The sequence below is a fragment of the Cornus florida genome, unplaced genomic scaffold, assembly GCF_030987335.1.
Source record: "Cornus florida cultivar Cherokee Brave unplaced genomic scaffold, ASM3098733v1 CherokeeBrave_3.0.0_Hap2_Chr07, whole genome shotgun sequence".
NCBI classification, from domain to species: Eukaryota; Viridiplantae; Streptophyta; class Magnoliopsida; order Cornales; family Cornaceae; genus Cornus; species Cornus florida.
Genome location: NW_026775577.1, coordinates 83,699,192 through 83,711,971, shown reverse-complemented (window position 1 = coordinate 83,711,971; position 12,780 = coordinate 83,699,192). Strand labels below are relative to the sequence as shown.

General features: G+C 35.4%; 2 protein-coding genes across 3 annotated transcripts in view; one reads left to right on the top strand and one right to left on the bottom strand.

Annotated features, from left to right (window-relative positions):
- Positions 1-1,841, top strand: part of LOC132267358 (membralin-like protein At1g60995) — a 28,565-nt gene extending 26,724 nt beyond the window's left edge. For both annotated transcript variants that reach the window (XM_059768523.1, XM_059768524.1), the window contains exon 14: positions 1,009-1,841. In XM_059768523.1, the coding sequence (XP_059624506.1) occupies positions 1,009-1,500 (492 nt within the window). In that variant the 3' untranslated portion in view covers positions 1,501-1,841. The remainder of the gene's footprint in view (positions 1-1,008) is intronic.
- A 4,040-nt stretch (positions 1,842-5,881) lies between these two features.
- On the bottom strand, positions 5,882-12,563 carry LOC132267357 (protein SUPPRESSOR OF GENE SILENCING 3-like). Its single transcript, XM_059768522.1, has 6 exons — positions 12,533-12,563; positions 10,074-11,092; positions 9,618-9,912; positions 9,241-9,485; positions 6,604-6,755; positions 5,882-6,380 (listed from the first exon to the last, which is right to left on the bottom strand). Exons 2-6 carry the CDS (start codon positions 11,082-11,084, stop codon positions 6,134-6,136), a joined length of 1,950 nt encoding a protein of 649 aa, XP_059624505.1. The 5' UTR covers positions 11,085-11,092; positions 12,533-12,563; the 3' UTR covers positions 5,882-6,133.
- Positions 12,564-12,780: the final 217 nt, after the last annotated feature.

The following is a 12,780-nucleotide window of genomic DNA, read 5'->3' as shown; positions in this document are numbered from 1 at the left end:
TGGACACTGTCACCTAAAAATAAAATTTTATAAATTTTAATAAATATGAATATTTAGCTGCAAATTCGTGTCCTTGGCTTTCAACCCAACACGAATACTCGAGTCCGTGTAAAATAGTACTAGGCTACCACTGCTTTGATGACCACTAGTGTGAGGTGTGGCTTCTGGTGTAGTTTGGATGGTGTTGGATGGTACTATGTTAGTAGTGACCATAACATGCTTCGCGTTACTTAGACATGAACCATACTTCATGTTGATTGGCAATATGTTTTTATTGGTATTATTTTTTTTGTCTAAACTCCACTTACTTTTATCTTGTTAATTAGAAAGAGAACGAGTCCGCTGGCTTCAGAAAAATGGGACATCTGATTACCCATTGCAATCTGTGTTTCACAGAAAAAATTCATTTTAATGACCACTAGTGTAGAATATTTAGATGGTGTTGGATGGTACTATGTTAGTAGTGGCCATAACATGCTTCGCGTTACTTAGACATGAACCATACTTCATGTTGATTGGCAATATGTTTTTATTGGTATTATTTTTTTTGTCTAAACTCCACTTACTTTTATCTTGTTAATTAGAAAGAGAACGAGTCCGCTGGCTTCAGAAAAATGGGACATCTGATTACCCATTGCAATCTATGTTTCACAGAAAAAATTCATTTTAATGTTCTCTGGGAAGAAAGTCCTCAAGGCTCTAATTTCTTGATGGATATTCATTCTCGTCTCTAGTGACTTCAGGAAAATCTTAAATTTTAGCGTAATTTGTCAACGTGAAGATTCACCCCTAGAGAGGATTTTTTGTGCATACAATTTCTCTTGATACGGGGGATCCATGTGGATATTTTACTATTCATTTATGGTGGTTAGGTCTATTCTGAAAAGGTACATGGCTGCAGCAAAACCAGAATATTTCTGATGCAGCTGGTCTTTTTCTGTGAGTGGACGTCTCCATTTTTCTGATAACTGACTGACTTCACCAATTTCTGTGCTAATATCGTATCAGGTTCCAGCTCTACTAAGGTTTATGCAAAATCGGCGGTTGCAGTTTCAGCAACACCCAGACTTCCACATTACCTCCTCTACAATACTTGCCTCAACGTTGCATATCACCAGATTAAACACAAGGAACCCAGGTCCAGTTAATGCAGACCCGACATCTGAAAGTGGGGTGAGAGCCGGACCTAATCTGGCAATGCCACCAACTGGTGATGAAGCACAATTTTCTGGAATACTTGAACCATCAGAGAATAACAACTCAGATAGAGTAGACAACCCTCTCCAGATTACGGGGCAAGCAGACCTCCACCAAGCAGAAGCTGCTACCAATCCTGGGACTATGAATTCATTTAGTTCCTTGTTATTGTGGATATTAGGGGGGGCTTCTTCCGAAAGCCTTAACTCATTTCTTTCTATATTTAGAGATGTGAGGGACCGAGGTCAAGTTTACGCAGACTCCCCTCGGCAGGAAAACCGTGCAACACAGACTACTCGATAGGAGGAAGAAGTGTATTTGAAAGGGATTCGTAAGAGGGTTGGTAAGCCTGTTTAATTATGTATGTAATCTCGATTATCATAGCACGTGTTTACTAGAAATAGTAATGTGTATAGAAATGGTGCAGGATTCATATGAGGGGAAAAAAGGGGAAAATATAAATAACGAAAACCTACTGATCTGTTAACCATCATATTTTAATAGAGGACCACACTTTTCATAGAGCAACATGGTTCAGGAGTTAAGATTCCTTTCAGTGTGGGTGGTAGATTTTTCGCATTGTGTGTATGTCCTGATCTTCAATATTTAAAAAATAAAAAAATAACTAGTTCCTTGAGGTATCATAGATCTGCAGTATCTTATTTATTATTATTATTTTAAATTTTTTTCTTGAAATGCATGTGTAAACTTTACAAGAAGAAATTTATAGTGTACATTGTTTGTTACTGTATTGATTTTAAGGCTAAGGACGCTTTGAAAATTTTAATTTCAGATACTCTGTCCCAAGTGGAAGTACTTTTAACCTTTTTTATTTTTATTTATTTTTCTACTTTTTGGGAAATTAAACATGGTGTTGAAAGTAAAAAATTATGGAGAATCACATTGTGTGGCATTCTTTAGGTGCATTGAATGGGATGGAAGGAGAAAATTAGATATTTTGTTTACTACTGGAATCAAAGTTGAAAGGAATGGAGTTTTAAAACATTAAAGTTTAACTTATAGATGGGGGATGAGCAAGCCTGCATGTGTAATGGGCCAATGGCTTTTGATATATATAATTATATATATATATATAGAATTAAAGTTTAATTGAATTGAATCAATCTAATGATTTCTCCCATTTGATTAAAGTGTGAACATGGGTGGGCTATATAACCTGAATACACAAGGTGAAATATGGCATGACGCAGACACGAATACGTTGACACGTTAAACTTTTAAAAAGGTAGAACACGATATTTAGAGTTGTTTTGAAATTATTTAAAAAATAAAATTATGTCATTATTGTAATGACTTCGTCGCAATAGTGTTTTTATTTTAAATTAATAAATATCATTTTATGCTTTATTTGTGATCTTATGTATAATGACAATTATTCTTAAATAGAAAAATTGAACACTTTAGAATGTGTTTATATTATTTTCAAGATTACCGCGTAAACTTATATTAGAAATGTTATAATGTGTTGGCTTAAGCGTCTGTGAAGTGTCGGCTAAGGGTCCAAGATAATAAAAAATTTAATTGTTATTTAAGGACACGAATGTGAAGTGTCAGACATGTGCTGGAAGAGTGTCAGTGTCTTACATAGACACGAAATACAACTCTTTTGTAAAAGTATCTGTGTTTTATAGGTAATATATGAGTTGATGGATTACCCTTAGATGTGAGTGAGTGTGAGAAAGTGTATATGAGTGTGAATGTGTTAATATATTTTCTTGCCTTTTATTTTAATTTCTTTTCTCTTATCTTATTTGTTTCTTTTTTCTACCTTTTTTTTTTTTATAAAATAAATTATAAAAGTGCTGCAAAATAAGGTGTCTACCGGGTTGTTTGGCCAAAGAAATTTAAAGGGAAGTTATTGCAAAATACTACAAGTAAATATAGTTTATCCTTTATCTATTTTTTTCTTTTTCTTTTTTTCTATTTGATAATTTACACTTCTTCCAAGGAATTTTTTGCGTTAGAAATTTAGAATGGTAATGGTCAAGAGAGAAGCATATCAACCTTCTTCTGTTTAATCTTCTTTTACTTTTAAAATTGTTGTTACATTTTCAAAATAAAAATATTACGTCCTCAAAAATAATGGGTGTCGCATTTTTAAAGTAGTGGTGTTGAACTTCAAAAATGACATAATTTGATGCATGACAAAAATATAATAACATGTCTCCTCTTTTTCCAAAGCCAAAGGTAATGGATTCAAGTTTCCTCTAGAGGATTGTTGAAGTTATTAGGAGAAATAAAATATAAATAAATAAAATAAAATTATAACTGTTGATGCAAAAATCTACTCAGGCCGGCCAGAGTCGAAGATGTTTCCCAAAAAATAAGATAGAAGTGACGACCGGCGTTGTGACGGTCAAGTTAGTACTTGACAATAAATAGGGAGAATAAAAGACTTTGTATTTAATTTATGACGTACCTTTTGATTTGTCCGACTTTTCATTTATAGAAGAATTAATGAGAGTCGTGTTCACAAAGAAAATTAGTTCAGTTTACTCTTCCACCAAGAACTAGGAGAGTTATTTCATATAGTAGTAATTGTTGTCCCATCTATGTGTATTCTATCCAAACTTCTCGGGCTTTTGTGGTCTACAGTCTACTTAGACTTCTGCTTAGGCTAATATTCCCTATCACTAACCATATTCCGGTATAAATTTATATTAGTAAGGAATTGTGTGTTAGATAATATTGACTTTGTACGTACATTCATTTGTGTATGCGAGAACCTAATAGTACCTTAGTTTTAGTTCTAAAAAAACAAATGAAATTATCTTGTCATTAGCGGGTGAAGAATGCCAAGGAAAAATGAAACCGTCAAACAAGAGCCTCCTCCTCCACAATAGATGTGTGTTCTCATACAAAGAATGTGTGTTCTCATACAAAGAAAGAGATAGATTTGAGGTTAAAGTGATCACATTCTAAAGTGTTTAATTATTTTTTATTAAAAAAAATAGCAATATAACAAGTCAAACATAAAATAATACTTGTTTATTTAAAACAAAAACATTTTAATAACAAAGCTGTAGAATAATTAGTATATAATATAAAAAATATTACAATAATGGTAAAACTTTAATTTTCAAATCATGTCTCAGTATAAAAGTCAGAATCCTATTTTAGTAAAATTCAATGCATCCATATTGTATTACTCCTTCCGTCTAATAAAAAGTATCACTTTTAAAAAACCGTGACTTTCACAAATTGAACTGTCTGAGTTTCCGAACATGATACTATTTTTAAGACGATACTATTTTTAAGACGGAGGTAGTATATCCATGTTTATGCTTAACTAATTGAGTTGGCTTTCTTTGGTAAAGCCGCAAACGCCTAAAGACAAGATACAACTGTTGCAAAGAATCATTATGGATAGAATCCGGAAGGAACACTTTCTTCCATATATTTACAAATTGCACAAAAAAACTGTTGCAAAAAAGGATGAGAGTCACCCTTTTCAAAAAGGACATTTAAAATGCGACGGAAGAGTATCATGCATACCAGAAGTAAGAATATTTTTTGTTTTTATTTTTTTGACAAACCGAGTGAAACGAGGTCGTCTCTAAGTAAAAGTGCCCTTTAACCAGCCACAATTGAGAGACACGACGTGACTAAAAGGTAAGATTCTCGTATGGATTTTTAAAAAATGATACCCATCAATCACATCCATCAAGAGTTTGAAATGATAAAATATTTCAAATAAATAAAGCGCTAAAGTTGCAATCACATGCATTTATCAGACTACTACAACAGAGGCATCAATCAAAAATAGCTCACCCAGCCAGCTAGTTACCATTATTTTGCACAAACTGAATATTTTCAAACATAAAAGACATGAAAAACACAATAGCCCCAATCTGTCTGGCTACCAAGCCAAATGCTTGACCTCATATCCAATCTCACTAAACCGCCTACAAAAGGGATAGATATTCGGTGTGCCTAGCACACCGTTGCACCGATAACATGCACAACGCAAGTTCACAACACATATGGCTCGGATGATCACCAGGCGCATCCAATACCTTCTCCTAGATAAGGGCATTGATTCACCAATTTCTTTTCACCCTCCTTTTTAGGTTTAGATCCACAGTAAGTATTTTAATTATTAATTTCACCAGACACAGAAGTAAGCACTTACATATAGAAATATAGATAAACCAACATATATTATTATATACACAATATGTTAAGTTAATCTTTGGTAGACAACACTAATAAGGAACACTATTACTGGTACAATAGTAAAATGCAAATGCAACTGGAATAAACATTTTTGTAGGGTGGACTTGGGATCCCACAACACTAAGAATTGTTTACCACCACCACATTTAGGAAACTATATTAGTAGTAATTATTACTTGCTAAAACAGAAAAAGAGGACCATTTAGAGTGGCATACGGTGGTCCAGGTCCCAATTATCTATCCGTGCAAAATACGAGTTCTAGTAATCTAGTTTATACGAGCAGCAAGCAGCCTGTCAATACCAGTACCATTCATTGAATGGGTCTAGTAGCAGGCTACGGAAACCAGATTGGCACCATAACATCCGTAAGTCAGATATCATTGTTCATCTTACTCCAATCCTCCAAATAGGAGTGTACCTGTACCTGTGCCTGCCCAACCCCAACCGAGGAGAGGACTGACTAGATAGATATACAACAGATAAACATTGGTAAAAACCAACCAACCACCCACATTTAACCTAAAAAGCAAGGCACCATTCCGTTACATACAAGTAACAAACCCATCACAATCTCTGAAATGACTGTGTCTCATCATCTGTTGTTTTCTATCTTACTAACTTCTTTAGAATGCCATTGTTAAGGGAATGATAAAAACCGTTCAAAATATCTCAAGTTTCTCGCTGTGTTTCTCTTGTTTATAGTACTAGACTACTAGTACTAGCTCTATCTCTCAGATCTTACTTACCATCATCAGTAGCCGCCACTGCCACTGTTTTTGCCTCCATGTGCTTTGGGCTGTACTTCTCCATCAGCCGGTTAAGTTCAGCATCAAACTCCCTTTCCAGTCCAAGCTCTTCCTCCCCATGCTTTTTCTTCATTGAAATCTTCTTTAGCTCATGATCTTTTAGCAGTTTCTCTCTCTCTGCAACAAATTCATCCATCTCCTTGTCCTGAAATTCTATGAATTTTGCAATTTCCTCCACCCTATATCCAAACATCACAACTTCATATTAAATTGTAGACCAAAAAAGACCACCAATAAATTTTTTTCAGCTCTATATCCAAGGATTGGAAAAGAAGATACAAAAAATATATATATAACAGAGAACGTAGAAGATACAAGGATTGGAAAAGAAGATACAAGGATTGGAAAAGAAGATACAAAAAATATATATATAACAGAGAACGTAGAAAAAGGGCATATTACCTCTGCCTGTGATCAGATGTATTAGAGGTGTTTGTCTGTTTCACTTTCTCCCGCTCCTGTTGTTGCATCCTCTCAAAACTGTCCTCCTTTGCAACCCGAGCGTCCTGAATGACTCTAAGTTGTTCCTTAAAGAACTGCTCCAGATAGTCCATCTATGAAGAATAGAGTGCAGGACCCAAGAGAGAGGGGGAAAAGAGAAAAGAAGAGATAATTAGAATAGTCAAGCGGGGGAAGAAAAGAAGATAAGAAAAGAAAATAACTCCAACTACTAAAACAGATGAAAGAAATAATGAACGGCACAAAATATTCACCTGTTGCAAGAAAAAGAAATAAATAAATGAGCATGTTTCAAACACTGACCTGTGGAAATAAACCTAAAGCGAGAACTCTCTCAAAGCCGAACAGAAATGCAATTTGTTAACATGAACTACTTCAATTCTTGAACAACTCAATTTATTTTTCATTTGTTTTGAGCAAATTGTTCAAGTAGATGGATATATATATCACAGGCCAACCACATTACAGATTTAACAAATCTGATATTTAGCCCTACCCAATCAACATATTAAGGATCCATCATTATCTATTAAACAGAAATCGTATTATCTTAACACAATAAAGGATATCAACATTTATATTAAACTGAGTGTTAGTAAATTATATAAGTGTTTGTAATGGGCTCTTCATAGAACAGTGCCAATGTAAAATCACAAATTAGCAACAAATTGAGGATTGTCATGTATTAGTGATTTAAGTGTATCAAGAACTGAACGTTTGACATTGTTTGATTCACAATCAGCAGTAAAAATAAAGAGTCATATAAATAGCACACCCTGCACGACCCCTAACCAAGGATGGCAAGGTTCTTATACGGGATGAGGCCTATCCTCCCTGCCCTCACACCGTCTAATGAAGCATTCCCCAAACCCCAAATTCCCTATCCTGCCTAGCATGAAAACCCTAATCTTTAAAATAAATTGTGCAAGGGGGTGAATGTAATATATTAGAACACCGAAGGTATTTATGCGATTTAATTGTATAACCACAGCAGGGCAGGATGGGAACCTGTAGAATCAAGCAATCTGCAATCCTTGATACTCCCAAAAAAAAAAAAAAAGGAAAATATAATGTAACATTAGAAACAAAACTTCAGCAATAAATTGAAAATATATATATACCCTTCAAAATCAACAGCCATTTCCTCCCTCATCAGGTGCAAATTCACAAGACTGTTGCAGTAAACTACAATCTTCAAAAAGGGAGATAAACATGTCCTATATTATACAAACAAGTAGTTGAAGGGTGCCTACGCATTTCATGGAATGTATGAAGAACAAACTTGCAGGAGTCAGTTTAAATCTCTATTAACTAAAAGCTCCAAAACATGGAACAAGGGAGAATGATTCGATTCAAATCCTATGTTCTCATTAGATACACCCTGTGATAACTTCATCAAACTGGTCGTTCCTTTTCAAGAGATACGAAGAATAGGCAGAATTTGACAAAGACCTGAGCAGTTCTTTATATAGAGTATGATGAAGGTAAGAATTTTAACAAAAAAACAAAATTATATATACAATAGGTGTCAGAACGAAATTGTGCTTATGTTAGTGGGAGAAGGGAAAGGAAACAGAAACAGAAACAAAAATAAACTTATAACTTTATCTGGAACTAATTATGCATATTCGCAACATATTCTACTCGACTTGAGATATAGTCTACAAGGCATTCCAGAAATCTAACAGTGGTTACTTGATGAATGACTTACAAAGAAATTTGATAAATTAAACAATTTGGGTGGGGGGAAAATACTTAAAGTAGCTAACCAGCAATAGCATATGCCCTATGGTTATATTAAAGCGCACACACCCACATAAAGCCCAAGGCAGTGGTGCAAGCGCAACCAACACCTGGGGCTGGGGAACAATCAAACTCAACATCATTGGACACAAAATTTATTGCAGTTAACCTAAGAAGCACGGACACGGATACGGGACACGGATACGACACGACACAGACACGGCGACACGACAAATTCAAAAAAATTAGGACACGGACACGGCGAATAGTGTATATATATATATATATATATATATATATATATATATATATCAGCATTAATAATTTTAAAAAAAAAACACTGATATGTTTAGGTTGGAATATATATATATATCACTGATATGTTAGTATATATATATATCAGCATCTTTAGGACACGGACACGGCGAATTGTGGCATCTTTAGGTTAGTATATATATATATATCAACATCTTTAGGGTAGTACAAAACAAAAAATAGAACATATCAGCATTAAAAATAAAAAAAAAAAATAAAAATTAACATATCAGAATTAAAAATTTAAAAAAAAAAAAAAAAATTCCAGAAAAGTGTGTCCGAGCCGTGTCTGAGCCGTGTCCGAGCCGTGTCCGAGCCGTGTCTGAGCTGTCTGAGCCGTGTCCGTGGCGTGTCCGAGCCGTGTCCCAACCGTGTCCAAAAATAAATAAAAAATAAAAAAATTCCAGACACGTTTTTTGGCGTGTCCGACACGTGTCGGGGCGTGTCCGTGTCCGACACGTGTCGGACACGGATTCTTCGCCCATTTTGGAGTGTCCGTGCTTCCTAGCAGTTAACCATTACCTCTTCCTTGTTTTCTTCGTGATGTTTTTTTGTTCTTTGCCTCACAATGCGGTTTTCCTCCGAGGTTTTCCGCAGCTTCTCAGATAATATACCAAAAGACTCCTCGAGGGCTTTTGAGTGCCTCTGTTCCTTGGCAACTTTGTTCTTGAACCAGACAAGCTGCTGGTTGTCTTCACTCATTTGCTTCATCTGGCTCACGACCATCTCCTGGTATGATCTCATCTCAAATTTGAGTTTGGATTTGCCTAATCAATCACACAGCATGCAAAACATAATTGTATAAGAACTTGGTAGAAGTACTCTTGTATCTCCAAAACCAGAAAAAAACTATGCATTTAATTATCAACTGTGGGTGTAGAGGCCAAGAGAGTGAGGACCTGGAGAATGCTGGTTGAAGACATCCATGTCTGCTTTCTCTGCCATGTAGCCATATAATTGGCGCTGCCCCCCAGGATAGAAAGGAACACGATGACGATCCCAAGCCTCCCGATCTGTCCCTTGATCCTTGAAATGCTTATCCAGACGCTCAGCCTCTAAATAACCCATTGCTGAGCTCTCAAAAATCAAGACACTCATCCCGCGGTGCCCCTGTGGACCATAGGAGTGCCTAGCCTTCACTGCGTGATATGAGCTAAAGTAATCAAGAAGCTCTTGATTTCCCATGCCAAGCCACTGGAAGCACAATGCAACATATTGAGTAATCAATTGAAATCAAGCAAACAAATTTTTTTTTTTCATAAAAACCAAAAATAATGAGTCTTTTATGACAGTTCCATTGATTAAAATTATGCAGATATCATCCCTATAAATAAACAAGAAAAAATTTACTATACCTTTTCATTATCATCCTTCTCAAGCCTAGTATTCATAATGACAACAATGGGAGGCCAAACTATCTCATGATCCTTGACAGTTACATCCAGCCCTTTCCACTTCCCAAAGGCTTCACCAGCTGGTATGGCTGATGTTCCCCTCCTGTGCAGCTCTTCATCTAAAAGTTCTGCAAGTTCTCGGTGGAGCTTCACCCTGCTTGATCCTTTTGTCTTGGCATGTGTAATAAGGGGCTGCAGGCCTCGATACCAATCAATGGAACCAGGCCCATTTTGACAAGCTGGACAGTGCCACTGTCTTGCCGGTTCATTGATCTGCTCAACAGTCAATTTATCCAAGATATCAAAAAAAGCATTGAACCACTTGTTTTTCTTACGTGTATCATGGCTTTTTTGGCTCTCATCTGAATCCCAATCATCACTTAGGAGTTCATCATCCGAATCATCAACAGCATCTGAATCATCACCATCATCATCATCCACAATCCCCTTGACCTTGTTCTCGTTAACATCAAAAGGGAAGGCATCCGGAATGATCTCATTTTTTCCCAGGTCACGTTCTGAAGGCAGAGTAGAAGCAGCTCCAGCAGACTTCCAATTCCAACCATGCTGCAATGCAGGAGAAATTACAGGTACTGGATTAGCGTAGTTGCTCTCAATACCTCGGTTAGATGATTGGGGTCTTGAACTTCCTCTTCCAGGCAGTCTTTTGGAATCAGCATTCACTATTGGCAAGCTACTGCCAGAACCCCTTCCTGATCCACTAGTACTCCTCATACCCAGCTTCTGAACTCCGTCTGCATTTCCCCATGCTTTAGGATTAGAGGTCTGAGAACCCCATGATTTGGAAGCCCCACTGCTTCCTGCTCTACCTTTGTTCTTCTTGGTATAAACCTCCCATTCACCATCTTGTGCAGAATCCACGCTGATGTCTGCCATACCTTGGCTCAACTGATCAGCAGATGAGTCAGCACCAGCAACAAATGGCTTCACACCCCCTTTTCTCGAATTCATTGTAGAATCTGCCATATGGTCATTGTTTTAAATGAAAATTCAGTTGGCAACTGAAATGAAAATTAGACTTGATGTTCAAAGAAACAAAACCGGAATTCTGCCGTCATTAGCTTATCAGTGAGACTATCCAAGTAAGAATTCAAACAGCATGTCAATAAATAGACATAAAATATCTGGTAAATTTAAATATAAGATATTCAGAACAAGGAGTTCTATGGTCTTGTGAACCAAAAGGAGCAGTTACATACAAAATGACATTAAATTTGTTTAATAAAGCAAACTGCATATAGAACTTGAAAATTGCAACTTAAAAAAAAAAAACAAAAAAAAAAAAAAAAACGAAAAAGAAAAGAAAAAAAAAAAATAAAGTAAAAAAGAAAAAATAAAAAGACATCAATATATATGTGAGCAATTCAAGAAACATCTGCTGTATTTGACATGTAACATATCCGGAAATCTAAAGAATTTACCATAAGAAATTCAAAACTGCAATTTCCACAATTTGTAAGTTATACCCCCTTTAAATTGCAGTTAGCATAACTCATGCTCCCTCCCAAATCCTCTTTCTCCAGAGGAAACAAAAAATTAAGTAAATGCATAAAAAGGATAACAACAACAGCAATAAAAAGAAGGCCAAGAAGAAGAAATGGCATATGTGGTTGGCTAGAACTCCCAAAATCAACTCAAAAGCCTTTTTCCCAACAAAAAAAAATATATATGTATGTGTGTGTGGATTTATTAATATAAAAATGATAACAAAAACAACAGCAATAAAAAGAAGAAGAAATGGCATGTGGTCACCAGCTAGGGGTTGAGTTGCATATTGGTTTTACAGCTATTCACATCACCCGCTAGGGCAGGTTGCAGTCTGCACATCCATGGAGGAGGTGAAGCATACTCCAAACCGCCGGAGAAGCACAAAATATAGTGATTATAAATTCATGATTGTAAATGGAATTTCTCAAACAACTTACTGAATCAAATAGGCAGTGAAGTTAAGTCTAAATCTCCATATATATTACTAAATAAAAACAAATAAAACTCCACTAGATGAATCGATGTCTCCATTCTAAACTGATTATTAGTTGCCTGATGCAAAAGACATTGATAAATTTCAGGCTTAAAATAGAATAACAGATGGAATACAAAATGAAGGTCTATTAATACTTTAATAAATTCATTTTCACTTCACACAGGGATGAAATGGTATTTCACCCATAAAAAGAAAATCAGAGAAACCACTTAATAGAATGCACAACACACAGATATTTATACACTCTACATAATGGTGTATAGCAATTATCAATCATCTACAAAATCTATATATATATAATAATAATAATAATAATAATAATAATAATAATAAGGCAATACAAGCAATCAAACAAACAGACTTTTCACTCCGCCTAGAAAACGTGATCCGCATCAGAAATGATACGAGATATTACCTGCAAATCCCTGTAAAAGAAAAACAAACAAACAAAAAATCAGACAAACACAAAATCAGGAAAATAGGCAGAGAGATTGAGGATGAGTATATATGAGCGTATACACATTGTATATATACATAGAGAGAGAAAGAAAAATTAGGGAAACGTCATCGGATGAGCATAATACAAGTAGGGATATAGAAAAACATAGAAACAATGTACAGAAATAGATATTCACAGAGAAAAAATCCACACACACAATCAAT

Excerpts from the sequence above, each read along its gene's own strand:
- LOC132267357 (XM_059768522.1), bottom strand. The coding sequence starts at position 11,084 with ATGAATTCGAGAAAAGGGGGTGTGAAGCCATTTGTTGCTGGTGCTGAC. Across the intron at positions 9,913-10,073 it reads AGAAGGATGATAATGAAAAG|TGGCTTGGCATGGGAAATCA; the intron begins GTATAGTAAATT and ends TTGTGCTTCCAG. Across the intron at positions 9,486-9,617 it reads CTTCAACCAGCATTCTCCAG|GCAAATCCAAACTCAAATTT; the intron begins GTCCTCACTCTC and ends GTGATTGATTAG.